Source organism: Pelodiscus sinensis, chromosome 4, assembly GCF_049634645.1.
Source record: "Pelodiscus sinensis isolate JC-2024 chromosome 4, ASM4963464v1, whole genome shotgun sequence".
NCBI lineage: Eukaryota > Metazoa > Chordata > Testudines > Trionychidae > Pelodiscus > Pelodiscus sinensis.
This window is the reverse complement of record NC_134714.1, coordinates 33,274,075-33,291,819: the sequence shown is the minus strand read 5'-3', so window position 1 is coordinate 33,291,819 and position 17,745 is coordinate 33,274,075. Positions and strand designations below refer to the sequence as shown.

Genomic DNA, 17,745 nt, shown 5'->3' with positions numbered 1-17,745 from the left:
CGAAAATACCAGACTGTCAGGGTCAATACCAGACACCTGTCAACCCTAGATCCAGCCGCCAAGCCTCAGGGCTCCCACCTCTGGTCTCCCAACATTGGGGAGCCTGTGCTAGTGCTCTACCCCTCACCCCACCAACTCCCCCATGGGGCTGCAGCAAACAAAATCTAGTAGCCTGCCCTCCCTCACAGGCTCTGGTGTGTGAGGGGATTGTGGGAAGAGTCTCTCTCCTCAGTCAGAGGACCCCATCAGTGAGGATTTGTTTTTATTTTTTTATTTTTTTGCTTCTCACTTATGTGCAGCCCCCCCAACTGATTTTTTTTCTGCAGGTCAACAGCCCCCGACCTAAAAAAAGGTTCCCCACCTCTGTTCTAGACAAACAATGTTCGCACAAACGGACTTATCAACAGGGCTGTATCAACACAGCCTTGTTGCCAAAGCTGTGTGGTGTAGACATACTCTAATATTCTGAAAAGATTCAAACAAGAATTAACTGTTCACCAGAACTTTCAAAAAACCAAAAACCGAAACAAATTTTAGCACTGGAGAACATGGCCATGAAAGAAAAATCGCCTAGCTTCCCACAATGTGTCACTGCACACCCACTAGCAAATGGGTTCAATTCCAAAAACTGAAATAAACACAAAAACATGCTGAGCATATTTTGGAACTTGTCTTAAGATTCCAGGATGTCATCTGCTAACCTACATTTCTACACAAAAGCAACAAGTAAAATACATACACAAACCCAGCTACCTGCACACAGTCTTTTACTGCAAAGTATTATCTTGAATTAATGGGAGTTTTGTGATCTTAAAAAAAAGATTTAGTCTGTTTTTACTATCTGACTTCTGAACAGATCTTTTACAAGATATCCAGCTAGCTATTATAAGACACACAACATATAAAGCCTACTTCTTCCGCCAAACTAGTTAATAGTTATATACTAAAGCAACTGAAAATAGTAAATGTCATGGAAGCTGAGTGCAAAACGCCAGCACTCTTGCCCATAGGAAGAGGAGAGAAATTCAGGAGGTTATTTAGGTGACCTTACACATTGTACACTTTAAATGGGCACTGGGGATTTCACCAATATTATTGTTACTACCATCAGGAGAAGTGGATGTTATGATGAACTGGGAAGGGGACAGATATTTATACAATTTTGACAGCTCATTTTCTCAAGAAGAGATCATAACCTCGTCTCCTTATTTATTTTAATCAGGATTTTTAAAACACTCATCACTTTAGCAATGAACGTGGTACCGCCACTGTGATCATGATCACCAATTTTAGTTGGTCAGTTTTCCAGTGTTATGCATACTGCAAGAGGAACCCCAATTTCCCTGTTTTCCTATAGAAGATTGATTACTTTGTGGTATTACTTATGGTCCCAAAAGAGTGCTGGATGCTTGACATACAGAGACACTGTAATCTAAACAGGTAAATTTGAAAACAAAATAATAGGGGTGGAACAAAAAGCAAATGGGAATGCTAAGCACACATGTAGTTTGTTCCAAGTTTTTGTTTTGTCTTATTAAATCTACATTGTTAGCTTGTGGTAGTCAGGAGTGTGATTTATAGGCCACAATAAGGAATGGTATTGTATGTTCTCTGTTTTATATTTTCACTTTCAAATAGAAAGTTACAACTCTAAGGCTATGCCTACACAGCAGTGTAATTTCGGAATAACTAATGTTATTCCGAAATAACACAGTCCACATCTACACACAAGCAGTTATTTCGACAATGTTGAGCTGGAGGAATTCTTACTCTGACTCCAGTAACCCTCATCATACACGAAGTAAGGGAATATGGGGGAAGAGTGATCGCTTTCGAAATAACCGTGTAGACTGCACCAAAGGTGAAACAAGCTACTAGCATAGCTCAAGTTATATAGCTTATTTCAAGTTCAGCCCTGCTGTGTAGACATGCCCTCAGTGAAATGAGGCCCTGTTCAGAAACTAGAGCCAATTTTAATCGTATGATCATATATAGCAGCTACTAATTTATCAAATGTGGCATTTACAAATCAGACCAAACTATCTGAAAAGGTGAATGCTAGGAAACCAATTAAAAAGTTTAAAAAACCCACACAAATAAAGCTTCAGAGGCGTAGCCGAGTTAGTCTGTATCTGGACAAAACTTAAAAAACAATTAATAGTCTAGCAGCACCTTAAAGGCTAACAAAACATGTAGATGGTATCGTGAGCTTTCATGGGTATTGAAAATACAGTACTGAAAATTGAAATACTCCAGTCATCTGAAGAAGTGGATTGTACCCACAAAAGCTCATAATACCATCAACATGTTTTTTTAGTCTTTAGGGTGCTGCTACACACAAATAAAGTTTTGAAATCTAACCAAAAAGTTGTTTATGCCTACCTATGCAATCTCTGGAACATTATTAATTCCACTTAATAATTACATCAGCTTCAGTTTTTCAGAATTCGCATCAGATCTCACCTAGTCTAGTTTTAGAGCTACCAGTTTATGTTGCCAACAGAGCAACTGCTACATCCAAATGAAGAAACACAAATCTGAATAAACTGGTATTTTTTCCAAATAGAAGAGTGTGTCCACTATATAGATATATTCTCTAATCCTGTGTCATTTGACCTGCCATTTATTTCACCAACCTGTTAGAATTAGAGAGCAAAGAGGAGAAATGGCAGTTTGCCAATTCTGGTGGCATATTCTCTGCTATAGGTAGAAGGGTCCTATCACTTTAAAAGGCTGTATCCATTTGAAATTGGACAACTATTCCCTTTAATTAACAAATTTATGTATACAAATTATGCAGGAGCAATAATGCCCCCAAAACACTTTCCCTTCCTCTCTCCCAGTCTGTTTCTTCAGATGAAACGTAAAAAATTCAAACAGCACAACCAAGTAACACAGCAATAGTGAAGATCTGGATGTTAAAGGTCTGCTTTTCATACTCATGTCACCTCACAAGAGACCTCTTGTCATCAACAAGGCTGCAGGAGCATAAGAGAGCTAACAATCACTGTGGACCACAGAAGTTACAGAGTGGGACCCAGACATCCCAGTGCCACAACTTTCTCCTTGGCAGCTGGCACACTTAGGACCTCTCAGAGGAGATTCTCTTAAGCACATCTGAGACCAAGCAGGTTAAGTGCACAAGATGCTCACCACCAGAGCTCTGAACTTTTAAGTCTTTACAAGTAACAAAGTTCCCTCAAATTGCAACTCTGATAAGAGAAAGGGGATGGAATCTTATTCATGGCATTCCCTCTCACCACACATTTGTATAAGCCAAGCAGAGTGCTGCACACTATTTATAGTATGATTACATGCGTCTTGTATAGCTGGAAACCATTAGCACAGCATGATAACTAAAAACAATATTTAACCACTATGCATGAAGACACCAGCTGGAAAAAAAACCCAAGAGAACTTTCTTACAGATGTCTAGACAATGAATTTAATAAAGTCAGAACGAGCCATCCTAGAGTAATGCTGGCTTTGCGAATGTAATGAACTGAAATTATCAGAGATAGTTCTGCAAACTACATTTGATTATAGTGAATATATTTTAAGACAAACGGATGAATTTCATTAAGAACAGGTATGTCTGAATAGCTGGAATCTTACCTGACTTCTGTCTTTGTCCACTTTCTTAAAACACTTATTTAATGACAGATTATGTCTCACAGAATTTTTCCATCCAGTGGGTGCATTAGCAAAATAAGGAAAATGTTCTAGGATCCAGTTGTATATATCCTTCACAGGCAGGCGTTTGGTTGGCGAGTCCTCAATGGCCATAAATATGAGGCAGCTAAAGGAATAAGGAGGTTTGCAGTTGGGGTTCTGCTTGGCATCATAGGGCATGTCCGAGTGAGCAGGAGAAGGAGGTGTGTCATCATCAATGTCCTGAACTGGGCTAACACTTCTTAAAACTGAGTCCCCAAAGCTTTTTAGCAAATTCTTGCTTTCGTGTAACCAGTTCAAGTTAGTTAGTTCTTCGTCCTCCACGGCCCCTTTATCTAATCGGATGGCAGGCAAAGAGAAATCTAGGTCCTCATCCTCATGAAGTGCCTTTGATAAATCGCTATCTTGGTAACACTGACTCAGTCCACTGGAAACACTAATTCCTGAGCCCTCCGGCTTCTTACTGGGAGGCATGACTGGACCCATTTAGACAGAAGCTCCTAGTAGAGTAAATCCAAAGCAGGGAGGGGAAAAAAAGTAAAGAAGATTAGCGCTGGTTAAGACAGATACAGCATTACATTTTGACAGCTTTTCCCCCAGTCAATAATTGGGCCTTTTATGTTCTACATTAAAAATAACAGGATCACCTAAACACATATCCAAGACTGTTATGTAATAGAGAGTCAGGAAAAGAAATGAAATTTCAGTCCTTAGGATAATACAATATTGATATGCCTCAGTTCTGCATGTACTCAAAACTCCACATACACACACAGAGAATACTATAGTCATACTGCTTTTAATAAGTATATAAACGTTTAAAAAAAAAAACAAAAAAACCCCAACAGGGTGCATAAGGCCACTTGCTTCAAATTAAGTTCAGTTGTTTTAGTTTTGAGGACAATACAACAGCATTGTGATACAAGTCCCTCTGTCTCCTCTGGCTGAGGACACAAGGAAACAAACACCAAATTTAACTACTGCCATAATTATGGCTGAGTTAAAAACTGGGAGCCAAACTTTTTAAACAGACATGAAGGAGATCCTGCAATTTGGAACCGGGCCAAGAAATACAGAGGCATGTACCAGAAAAACAGGACACTTCAAAGTTCATGTAAACAAAGGGGATTTTAACCTACATTTAAACTTAACTGAAGTGTGATAGCAATGAGAATCCATGAGAAATGTTATGTGTTGTAAGTGACCTCCAAGAAATATGGTGACAACATCTTTGGAGAATATTGTGTTAGAGGATTAGAGGGAGTGAGAAATCAATAATATTCAGAAGGACTTGACTTAGTCAGATAAGCAATCTTGCTTTGTGTACACGTCCAACTTGAAAGCGCTACTGCAACAGCACTTTAATGCAGCAGTGTGGTCATGGTACTAGTGCTGGGACAGAGTTCTCCCAGTGCTGTAGATAAACTATCTCCATGGGGAAGGTAGCCTGTCTCCACTGGCATTTTACAGAGCTGTAACTTGCTGTTCTTGGGGAGGAGTGGGCTTCACACCCCTGAAGAAGAAAGTTAGCAAGTAGTAACTTGCCAGTGTAGACAAGCCCTGCATGATTTCAACACAAACACGTTGGAGTAAAATTTTAAAAAAATTAAGTGGAGAGGGCAGCATGGCCAGGGGAGAAATGTGCCTTTAATTTTCATAAACAACGCTAAGGAGATGATAAAAAGATAGATATTAGCAGTGGATGTAAAATTATGGAGCTTTCAGTCCAAGTAATTAACAAGAGGCAAAAGATGCCTGCTTGTAAACAAAAGCGTAGGATATATTGTAGAATATATTAAGCACTATAATTCCTCTAAGGGACTATCAAGGAAACATTTGGCATACTAGTCATATAATCTCAATCTTGCTGGTGCAGTGGAGGAGAAATTATAACAACGGGCAACCAAAATCATACAGGGGCTGAAGCACCTTATCTACAGAAAAAAAGCTGAAGGGGATAAGGTGGGGAGAAGCCACAGCCAACATTCTGGGGAAAGGGACAAATGAAGTACAGAATGTATGGAATATAAAAGAGGAAAACAAGTGCCCCTACTGCAATTCTTTACACTGTACTATTAAACAGAATACACTTATGCAAAGATTAAAACACACACACACACAACTGTATGGCACTGCCACATGTACAGTAAAACCACTACAAAAAGCATAACAAGAGCAGCTAGTCTGAGACAGAAGCTACCTGGAAAAAGAAAAATATATTGATAGACATTTGGATAGAGAGGCTGAGCCTACATAAACACCACTGCCCAGACTTCAAAAAATAATCTCAAAGTCTGGAATATAAACACAAGTTTTAATCCAAAACCAGGGCCCTGCTCTTTGCTCACCTATGTTGCAAACTCAACTTTGGCTCCAAATGGAAGTTAGGCACCATGAGCTCCTGAACAGGAAAATTATATCATGGCTGACAGTAAAGTAATGTAATTGCACTGTTGCTATGACAACATGCTGCTCTCTTTCTGTTTAATTTGCTTATTTGCCAGTATCCTCCCAAAGGGCCATATCATGCCGTCCATTTTTAAGCAGAACTCGTCACTGAATTCAATGATGACTTCTGCTTAAAGACTAAGGACTTACATGCTAGTTGCTAAATTCAGTTATTGTTTTAAAAAGACAGAAGGAATCACCAAAAAGTCTCTTTAGAGTAACTTAATTTTTTCCCCCACTTATGAAAGAAGTTCAATAAGTGGTAACTTTCCTACAGGTTTTTTTTAAAATGAATAGAACTGCATTAGCAGGAAAACAGTCCATTCACAGGAACCTCCCCCTCAAAAAAAAATGTACAAAAGTTATCAAACTACAGAATACTTTTCAATACGTGAATTTATATAAGAAAGAGAGAAAGAGACAAGTTTCAAGTCAATCTGACTCTTTCACTTTTCAAGTAATAAGGTCACTTGCCTTTGTGGGGTTCTCAGAACTCCCAAATCCAATTGCAGTTCAGCAAGAATGGAAGATGCTCAGTACCTTGCAAATTAGGCCCTTAAGCATACTAAAGCAAAAACAATGTCATCATTTACAGTACAGGCTACCATATACTAGCTTGATGTCCTCTAAACTTTGTTTTCAACTATTTTTTTTCATAAACCACAACTGACTAGTTGTACAGAAGTTGACAAACTATATACCGAATTGCATTTCTCTCTCTCCATATTTAGACAAAAAAATGCCTGATCACATGAGAGTTAAGCAAACATTTTTTAATCTGCTGCCAATTAGGTCGCTCCACCAGATACGTAAATAATTATTCACTGGTGAACTCCTCTACCAACTTTTCTGTTTGGTATGAGTTGCGCTCTCTTTCACTTCCCGTCACAGAGGAACAGAAATGGTTGAGAGGAAAAGAAAGGGGAGGGGGAGGGACAGAGAAGGTTACTACCCAGCAGCTATTAATGTGTTCTCCAGAATTGAAAGACACAATTTAGGCCTGGACATATGTTGTATCTTTAAGGGGGGGGGGAGGAGTTGACAATGGAAAAAATAAAACAAAGAGGACGAAATCAGCCAGAGACTGGTTCTGCTGCACTTTGAAACAGACACATTGCAACACTCGCCCTGTACTTGTCAAAAACATTTGAAGGGGAAAAGGCACGCAGTGACTGGCTAGGATTTGAGTCAATCAATGGTGTTGCTAGGAAACTGGAAAACTGCTCTTATTCCTATACAGTGCCTGTGCCATTGGCAGTTGCAGCAAACATACCTTCAATGCTGGTCAGATGTCATAAACCTTTTATTGGCCTTACTGGATCATGCCATAAAAACAACTTATCAATATACCTCAGAAGCCTAAGGAGTTATGGCCCCAGTGCTCTGATCTAGTTTTCTGACCATCTCTTTTTACCGCCAAACAACGAATGGATTTTTTTAATATTCTGGCTTTGCTAGCAGTCTCCCCCACTAATACGTGAATAGGCAGCATGCTAGAGAGCCAGACTCTGCTGCCTACGGTGGCTTTTTAGTTTAAAGACAATACCAACTCTGTTCACCAAGTGTCTTAGGAATCAGGGTAGCAGTAATAGCAGCAACTAAACCACCACACATCTAGAGAATACATACAACTCTTCGATCAACTTACTCCTTTCTTTGATTTAGCTAGAAGCACGGACACGAGCCGCAATTCTGGAAGCCGATCAGCACGTTTTAATTAGTATAAAGCGCTGATCAATTTGCAGAGAAGGGATCTGCGATTTCCATCTAACCACACTGAGCTTTCAATGCAGTGCCTTATGCAATCTTAAAAAAAAAAGACACAACAACTTACCTGGCTTGAGAGAGGCTAGATTTTACCGCTGTCCTTTCATGGTTATTATGCAAACTTTCATCTGATTGAACAAGGCATCGTCTCCTCCCTTAGCCTGAGCCAACAACGTGCAGAGGGGGAAAGGAGTCCCAGGGCACAAGAGGAAATACAGTACCATGGGACCCTCCTGTAGTTTTACCTTCCGCCCTCCCTTTCTGCCTTCCCTCCCCCTCCCTCCTTTACTCCTGGTGGGCAGCGATTTGGGTCGGTGCTAGCAGAAGAGCGATAAATTGTTTCCACTGCAAGCAAACAAAAAAAGGCGACACATGACCAGGGAGGGAGGAGAGAAAGAGAAAACCTGGGCTGGGCCAGCACTCCAGCAGCCACGGAAGGGAGGGGAGAGCCAAGTGGGTGGGGGAGGGCGTTCGCTCTCGTTGCACGCCCGGAGATCCCAATTGCAGGCAGGAGGGGGAAATGAAGACAGCCTCCCTCCCCGCCCACACCCCCAGCGCGGCAGCTGCCCCGCAACTCTCCCCTCCCCCCCGCTCCACGCTCTGACTCGCTTACAGGAAATTCACCAGCCGCCTTCCCTCCTCCTCCGGCTCCTTTCACTTGCTTCTCCGCCACTTCCACTAGCTGACCCCTCTCCCCTGCTGCGAGTTACACAGACATTTCCTCGCTCTGGGGGCTCCCGGTTACGCGCCGCCCCTGCCCAGCCTGTCCCTGGCCCCCGGGTTGCATGTCCTGAAAGTCACCTCAGAGTTTCTAACTCAGGGCCCGTCCCCAGCTCGGCCTTATCCGAGTTGTTTGTGTGGTGAGAAACATTGCCTCCGTCAGTGCTTGCACTGCGCTCTGAAACTGCGGCGGTGCAGAGCCGTGCTAAGATCTGAAAACATCAGGGGGAGGCTGATGTTTGTCCCCAAAAAAACCCTTTATCACAAAACGGTGAGAATTTAAAGAAGTTCAGACTTGAAAAAAAAAAACTACGATTGATAGGGAGGTTACAGTAGCCAGGCCTCAAAGTTGTGTCAGAGAGCACTCGTGGGCTCTGGAATTCACTCTTTCCCATCCTGATCAATCAAGTATACTCCTTTGGAGGGCACAATCCAAGAAACCTCTTTAGTCACCCTCCCCTGACAGTGGGTACTTGTCTCCCTCTGGCAAGCAGTATTCTGGTAGTACTGTTTCCATTTATAGGAATGCACCTCACAGGTAAAACATTATTAGGGCATCAATATTCGAAAACAAGACAACCAAATGCATTCAAATTAAAGCAGTGCCATCTGGGTGTACCCATCCCTCAACCCAGAAGAGACTGGGAGAGCAGACAAGTCTGAAAGTCAACAAATTGAAGGTTAGAAAAAACAAAGCAGGGGAAGCAAACTGCCTAATATTGAGAATGCTAACCCTAATTCTCCACTCTTTGCATTTTGTGCAGTCATATAATGGATGTCAAATGATATGTAGCACTTTTACACCAATTATGAGTAGGGCTAAGGGCTTGTCTATACTGCCACTTTACTGCACTGTAACTTTCTCAGCTCTGGCTCCAGTGGAGGTGGGGAGGAAACAAACACAGCGGCTACGTCTACACTGGCACCCTTTTCCGGAAATGCTTAAAACGGAACAGTTTTCCGTTATAAGTATTTCCGGAAAAAGCGTGTCTACATTGGTCCCGGAGTTATCGTTATAACGATGCACTTTTCCGGAAAAGCGCGTCTACATTGGAGCTGTGCAGCTCGTGCTGCAGGCCGGTGCCCTGCTGTTCATGGACCAGGAGGCAGCGATCGCATTGGACTCCCTCACCAGGGAGGCCATGGCAGCCCTGTGGCATCAGCACCCTACCGTGGAGAGGCCAGTCTGGAGTTTGGACACCAGCACCGACTGGTGGGACCGGGTGGTCCTCGGACTATGGGACGACCAGCAATGGCTCCGGAATTTCCGCATGAGAAAGTAGCTGTGCACCTGGCTCACCCCTGCGCTGCAGAGAGCCACAACCCGGCTGCGGGCACCCATCCCCGTGAACAAGAGCGTCGCCATCGCGCTGTGGAAGCTGGCCACACCGGACAGCTACTGCTCAGTGGCACAGCAATTCGGGGTGGGAAGATCAACCGTCGGTGTGATCGTCGTGGAGGTAAGTCCCAGCAGGAGTGGGGTGAGGGGAGGGTGCTGCACTCCATGCCCAGGGACAGCCAAGACTCCAAGCTGGGTCGCCCAGGGGTTTGGGCTGTTCCTCCCTTGCACAGGCCCGCTGGTGGGGGAGGGCGTGTAATACCGGGGCCCTGGTGTGTGTGTGTGTGTGTGTGTCTGTGTGGGTATGTCTACACTACCCCGCTAGTTTGAACTAGCGGGGTAATGTAGGCATACCACACTTGCATATGAAGCCCGGGATTTGAATTTCCCAGGCTTCATTTGCATAAGCCGGGCGCCGCCGTTTTTAAATCCCGGCTCGTTCGAACCCCGTGCCGCGCGGCTACACGCGGCACGGACTAGGTAGTTCGGACTAGGCTTCCTAGTCCGAACTACCGTTACTCCTCGTGGAATGAGGAGTAATGGTAGTTCGGACTAGGAAGCCTAGTCCGAACTACCTAGTCGGTGCCGCGTGTAGCCACGCGGCACGGGGTTCGAACGAGCCGGGATTTAAAAACGGCGGCGCCCGGCTTATGCAAATGAAGCCCGGGAAATTCAAATCCCGGGCTTCATATGCAAGTGTGGTATGCCTACATTACCCTCCTAGTTCGAACTAGGAGGGTAGTGTAGACATACCCTGAGTGTGTGTGCACGCGTGAAGACAGAGGGAATCAAGGGGTGGGGGCCCAAGGGAGCGCACACTCACCCCTGCCGTATGTGATGTGTTCCCTTGTGTTTCTGTGCACCCTTCTGCAGGTCGTCCACGCCATCAACGACGTCCTGCTCTCATGAGTCATCCGTCTGCGCGACGTGGATGCTACCATGGCCGGCTTCGCTGCTCTCGGGTTCCCCAACTGCGGGGAAGCCCTGGACGCAACCCACATCCCCGTCTGGGACCCGGAGCATCGAGCAGCCCATTTCATGAACTGGAAGGGGTACTGCTCCATTGTTCTGCAGGCCCTCGTGGACCACCGGGGCCGCTTCCTGGATATCTACGGGGGCTGGTCCAGCCGGGCACACGACGCCCGCATCCTCGGCAACTCCGGACTCTTTCGCAGGTTGGAGGCGGGCACCTACTTCCCCCGGCGGGACTTGACTGTCGGGGATGTGCCTATGCCCATCTGTGTCGTCGGGGACGCGGCCTACCCCCTGCTGCCCTGGCTAATGCGGCCCTACACGGGGCAGCTGGACCAGAACCGGGCCCGGTTCAATGACCGCCTCAACCGGGCCCGAAATCCAGTGGAGCTCGCCTTCGGATGTTTAAAAGCCCGCTTCCGTTGTTTGCTCACCCATCTTGAGACAGATGAGCGGAATGCAACGGAGGTACTGGCCGCGTGCTGCGTGCTCCACAACTTTGTGGAGCGCAGTGGGGAGGCCTTCCTCCCTGCATGGATGGCAGCCGAGGCACAGACATTCGACCAGCCCCACACAGCTGCCGTCCACCGGGTGCACCAGGATGCGCATCAGAGAGGCCCTGGTGGACATGTTTGCCCAAGCCCTGTAGTAGGGTCGCCTGGGTCTCCCCAGACTACTCTCTCCCATCCCCTCCTTTCCCCTTACCTCCCCCCAATTGTAAAGCGTCGGTTCAAAGCACATCGGCCATCATCGTGACTGTTCGTCGGGTGCGTCAGGCGTAGTTAGGGTTTTTCTTTTTAGTTTAGGCTAGGGTTTAGGCCACCATCGCCTGTCCCGAAGAACAGGGAAGAGGATTCGGGGTTCGTGCAGAAGGCTCAAGTCAGTGTACCTGATTCCAGTCGTCTGCGAGGGATCTCCTGGCTGTTCCTCTCCCGAGGCCCGGAAGGACCAAAGGATTGAGGTTGCCAGCTTCGCCATCATCTTCCATCGAGGGATCTCCTGGCTGTTCCTCTCCCGAGGCCCGGAAGGACCAAAGGATTGAGGTTGCCAGCAACACTACCCAATCGTCCTCCCTGCGCCTAGACTATGTTTAATAATCTTTAGTGTGCGTCTTTTAACCGTTCTTGCTTGTTTGTTAGCTATGTTAAATATAGTTTGTGGTTTAAATTTTACTGAAAAGTCTGAGTATTTATTTATGTGCCACAAACCAATGACCACTTAAAAAGGGACCCCCCGGTGATAGAATAAAGAATTTGGTGTCCACAGTTTGTAACCCTTTTAAATTTAGGTGGCTAATTGGCATCTCAAATCATTTCTTACAGTTACTAGAGTAACACAATAACCAACACAAGAATCAACTGAAACATAGAACTTTTTATTTACAAGGGGGAGGGGAGGAGACCTTCAACTGGGACGGGGAGGGGGGAGACCTTCAACTGGGATGGGGAGGGGGGAAGCTACTGGGACGGGTGGCCCCTGCAAGTGCTCCTTCAGGGGCGGACCTGCACATGCGGGGCAGGCCGCATCGGGGCAGGCTGTACGGGGAGGTGGGCAGGAGCTGGGGGCATACGAGCAGGGGTGGCAGGAGCTGGGGACATAGGAGCAGGGGCGGCAGGAGCAGGGGCAGGAGCTGGGGACATAGGAGCAGGGGCCATTATGGGGGCAGGAGCTGGGATAGGAGCAGGGGCCATTTCAGGGACAGGAGGGGGCATGGGCTGTGCTACGGGAGGGATGGCGGGGGTATGGGGTACGGCCATGCCATAGTGCACGGCGTGAACAAAGTGTGCCGTGAGGATGGCCATGGAGTCGGCCATCCTTCGGCACTCTACCAGGAAGGCACCCCAGGCCTCCTGCCACCACTGCAGGTCCCCCTGCACGCGCTCACAAATGGAGGCCTGGATAGCCTCCACCGCGATGACATGGCGGCGAAGCAGCTGGTCGTGTTGTCGGAGCCTGCGCCTCTGGAATTGGCCAACTGGGGGTGCCGCTGCTGCCGGACTGGCGGCCAGACTGTCCCACTGCAGGGAAGAGAAGAAAGGATGGGTCAGTCAGGCAGGCCGTCCACTGTCCACACACCTCATGCCCTCCACCCCTGAGCCCAGGTGACCCCACAGTTGTGTGGCTTGGGCCCACTCGGTTTCCCCCGTGTTGTATGTTTGCAATGAGGAGCGCCTCTGGAGTAGGGTCCTCCCTCCAGTATTGTAAGCACCGGTCTGTGTCCTGGCCCCGTGGAGGGTGGGAGGGTGCTTGTGTTGCATTCACCTGTGGAATTCCCTGCCGGTGGAGACGTGAAAAGCTTTGGGCTAATCACTGGTGTTTGACAGGGAGTGAGATGCATCCCCACAAAGTGCCTGGGAGCACATCTGGCAGAGGCGGTCTGGGCTCTCAGATTCCATCGCATGGGATATCTCCTGGATGGAACCAGAAGAGTGACTGGGGGGTGGAGGTGACCCATCATTGCAGCAAAACTCAGGGGCCCTTCTCTCTCCCACTATCCCTCCCGCAAGCCCGGTAGCCCAGGGACATGTGTGGCCACAGTGGGGACTCCCCTCGGGGAGCCAGCCAAGGCACCGGGAGCAGGCGAGGGGCTGTGATGCTGCAGTGTACCCAAGAGCAGCTGGCTGTGCCTCACAGCCAGGCATGGGACAGTGTGCCGTCCTCCGTGCTGCACCCTTGGCGGAGGTGCAGGCTCTGGGCTGAGTCCCTGGGACCCTGGCCGGTTCCAGCCGGCATCCACCCTTCCCCCTGGTCCCGCCGCATGTGTGAGAGCAGCACGGTCCCAGACGTGCCCTGCAGCTGCCTGCCGTGGCCACGTGCTGCTCGGTCACCAGGCTGCACGTGCTGCTTGCTGCCTAATGCTACGCAGCGTGCAGCTCACGAGGCCTGAGTGACATGCTCTCCCCCTCCCCCCTCCGGGCACCTGGCTCCCCCCCTCCGTCCCCCGCTCCCCGCCCCCCGCCCTTGTAGCGCAAACTGCAAAGACTCACCAGTGGATTCTTCCCTGGCCTCGGAGGAGCTGCTGGAGGGGGCCTGCTGGGTGGTGGTAATGCTGGCCTCCTCTCCTGACGCGCCGCCGTCCTCTCCCTCCACTGCCTCGCTGGGTCGGATGATGGGGGGGGCGCTGGCAGCTGTCCACGGGCACCTCCGGGGGTTGTGGGGCTGGCTGCCCGAGTATGGCATGGAGCCGGTCGTAGTGGGGGCAGGCGTCTGGTCCTGCCCCTCTGCCCTCACTGGCCCGGACGTACCCCAGCCGGAGCTCCTTTACCTTTGCCCGGACTTGTTCACAGTTCCGGGCGCGATGACCTTGTTGGGCCAGAGCCTCAGCCGTGCGGGAGAAAATGTCCACGTTGCGGTGCCGGGACCATATGTCATGGAGACCCTCCTCCTCCTGCCAGAGGTCAGGAGGGTCTCCAGCTCCCTGGGGGTCCAGGATGGAGCCCACCTTTTGCGGCCCCTGGGGGCCTTCTCCGCTGGTGGTGCAGGTGGCTCACCAGCTGGAGCTGCCATTGCTGCTGAGAGATGTGCCTGGGCAGCACAGGGGTGCCGTGGCAGAGCTCAGGCTGCAGGGTCTGAGGCACGCTCCTGCCACGTGCGCCCAGCAGCCTGCATGCGCTTTAAGCGCTCGGGTTACCAGGAAGTCCAGGGCTCCTATGGGGTCTCCAGGCGTCCAAAGCGCTTTTTTCCGTTTCTTCTGCTTTTTCGGAAAAGCTGTCTACACTGGCCCTTTTCCGGAAGAGATTTTCCGGAAAAAGGACTTTTGTCCGAACGGGAGCGGCAAAGCTTTTCCGGAAAAGCGGCTGATTTCGTACAGTAGATCGTCATTGCTTTTCCAGAAAAGCAAGCGGCCAGTGTAGACAGCTTGCAAGTTTTTCCAGAAAAGCAGCTGCTTTTCCGGAATAAGTGGCCCAGTGTAGACACAGCCAGCAAGTTAGAGAGCTGTAAAGCACCAATGTACATTCCCAGTGCTGTCAGCTACTCCCTTTGAGGAGTTAGTTTACCAACAGCAGTGACAGAAGTCTGTCCCAGCACTAGTGCCCTGACTACACTGCCCCATTAAAGCACTGCTGTGACAGTGCTTTAAAATTTACAAGTGTAGACAAAGCCTAAGTGGCAAGATGTAAGACAGTGGAGAATATCCCTATATCAGGATCCTCACAATTATACCATGGAGCTCCTTGCTCAAGTGATTAAGCTATTCCCAACAGCTGAGGCATCCACACACTCAGAGGTACTCATTTATACAAGATCCAATACAGTTAAAGCTTTATAGGTTTAAAAATGAAGCTATGAGTATGACAGTTTGTTCTATCTGGGGATCAAGTCCTCAACTGTTTTAAATTGCATCAGAAAACAAACAAGAAACCAGCAGGATCAGAGAGGAGAGAAACCATTTATTCCCTAGCCTAGAGAAACATGTTTTAAGGCCTTGTCTAGGGGGGGAAAGGTGCTTCCTTCCTACCCAGTGGAGCCATCTCAACAGGATTGGTGTTAACTCAGTTGAGAAACCCACTTAACACCAACTGAGTTAAACTAGTTGAATTGAGCTAATAATTTTAAAAAACACCCACCCACCTTCCTAGTTTTTCTAAGTTCTAAATAAGCAACTACATTCTGTGTGAGTTCAAGAGCACTGTCTCTTAAGAAAGTATGAAAACCTGCAGCCAGCACATTTATAAATTCTCGTCTGTACAGTTCAAAATATTTCACAAATCTGAGTCAATGGAATTATACAGGTGCGGAAACATGCACAATGGGTTGAAATGATCTTTCCGAAGTTAGCAAACCCTACACCTATAATAAAATAAAATTACTATCTTTTATATAGTCATTTTTAAAAAATCTCAAAAGACGTCTGGTATACAGTATTTATCACCGTGTACAGAAAGGGAAACTAAGGCAGAGAAGGACATAACTTCCCCAAGGTCACCCAAGTGGCCAGTGACAGAGTAGGATAGGGAATAGACACCAAAGCCCGTCATAATACTCTATATACTAGGCAACATTTCCTCCTCTAATACTACCTTTGAATAACTGAGTTAAGAAAATTCAGATACAATTGGCCCTTTAAAATTAGCATAATTAATCATTTTAAACATGATCCAAAAAAATGAAGTGTTTTGCCTTCTGGATTAACAAAATCTGCAAAATAGTTTATAGCTACAGTAATTTTTCCCTTCGATATAGTCCAGGGCTATACTAGAATTTTTTGCCCATATAATGTCAGAAGTGTGATTTTTATACCAGCAAACGCCCTGGTATAAATGCAGTTAGACCAACAAAAAGGGGTTGTTTTCCCATGCGAAGACCTGAGATAAAATGCCGTCTTGACTTGCTACAGTTTTCCTTTTTCTCTCTCAACTGATATTTTTTTCATATTCTTTCACGTTTTCAGAAAGCTGTACCAGTAACCTGAATGTAAGAATGGAAACAATACCCATTATACAACAAATTATCTTTATTATCCACTCCTAACAATACCCTGTAGTCACACACACTTCTTTCTAACATTGAAGCACACTGTGGACCATTAACTTACACAATTCTTATCTCATGGCCATTTTGTTTTAAACACAAACTAAATTATCAAGTCATAACTCCACCCCCAGAAATTTACTTCAAGTACTTGGAGAAGTTAAGAAGCTTCAGGGGGTAGCTGAGTTAGTCTGTTACAGAAAAAAAACCAAATGCTCTGGTAGCACTTTATAGACTAACAAAACATGCAGATGGTATCATGAGCTTTCGTGAGCACAGCCCACTTCTTCAAATGATCGGAGTTATGCGTTTAGGATGTGCACACCCAAAATAAATAGGAGAGGGGAAAGGGAGGGAAGGAAGAGGGGTAGAAGTCAGAGAGCAGAGGGGATCAATAAGTATCTGAAGATTGGGTGGTTAAAATGAAGCAGAAAAGAATCCAAGTTAACAGATTGTATCTTTCTGAACTGTTTGCCTCTTCAATGGCTATTAAGTTGGTAGTGTCCCAACCAACTTTCATCACGATTGAGTTTATTAGCATGTGAATTTAATTTGTGGATGAACTGTAATTCCAATGCTTCCCTGTGGAACTGGCTTGTAGAACTTGTTTGTGACTAGACAGCTACCTGGAGATCTTTTAAAGAGTGATGTAGAGACGTTAAGTAAGACAACTGACTCTTTATCAACATCAAAAAGGAGACATTCACCTCATTTGAAAGCTTGTGCCCTAATAAAAATGTTAGTCTTTAAAAGTGCCACTGGACTCCTTGTTTTTGCTGAAACAGACTAACATGGCTACTCCTCTGAAACCACATTTACTGTTGGTTTCAAAAGTCAAGTGTCTTGTGAAATTCATCAAACTAGCATTGCTTCAAAAGTATCAATGGCAGAATCTCATAGTCACTGTTGTAGGATATTGGGATAGAATACTGCATCTTGAATAATTCTGCAGTACATATACACATATCCTGTTAATATACAGAGATGCCAGAGTCATCCTCCAAGGATGTTGCCTTTCCCTCATACAGAGCTTTCATGAAGACCCTTTTTTCCAGGATGTCCACAAGAAAATTGATGATTATGCTTGTAAATTAATATTTATGGTTTGTACTACAACTATACTCTAGAACCCCCAAGTCTGTTTGGGGCTCTGTTGAGTCAGGCATTTTGTAAGCACAAAAGTGAACCTGGCTCCTGCCCCAAAAAGTTTAAAATCTATTTATTTTACAGTCTCATTAGATTAAGGAGGCTTTGATCCATAGTGCTGTGCACTAGCCTTCACCATTTTCTTCCTACTCTTTCTTCCTCTCACTGGTTTGTTTCCTCTTCCTGATGTGTCATGTCTAAAATTAGCT

At 46.4% G+C, this 17,745-nt stretch overlaps 1 protein-coding gene and 1 long non-coding RNA gene across 7 annotated transcripts in view; one reads left to right on the top strand and one right to left on the bottom strand.

Annotated features, from left to right (window-relative positions):
- LOC142829094 (uncharacterized) overlaps positions 1-11,984 on the top strand; it is a 60,178-nt gene extending 48,194 nt beyond the window's left edge. For both annotated transcript variants that reach the window (XR_012903341.1, XR_012903340.1), the window contains 2 exons: positions 9,648-10,067; positions 10,820-11,984. This is a non-coding gene — a long non-coding RNA (uncharacterized LOC142829094). The remainder of the gene's footprint in view (positions 1-9,647; positions 10,068-10,819) is intronic.
- FOXN3 (forkhead box N3) overlaps positions 1-17,745 on the bottom strand; it is a 340,491-nt gene that overhangs the window by 195,590 nt on the left and 127,156 nt on the right. For 3 of the 5 annotated variants that reach the window (XM_006122336.4, XM_014573258.3, XM_075926734.1), the window contains exons 1-2: positions 7,955-8,428; positions 3,616-4,172 (exon numbers count right to left, since the gene is read on the bottom strand). In XM_006122336.4, the coding sequence (XP_006122398.1) occupies positions 3,616-4,158 (543 nt within the window). In that variant the 5' untranslated portion in view covers positions 4,159-4,172; positions 7,955-8,428. Of the gene's footprint in view, positions 1-3,615; positions 4,173-7,954; positions 8,429-17,745 lie in introns of those variants that run through there. The other 2 variants (XM_025184274.2, XM_006122337.4) reach the window with 1 other exon arrangement.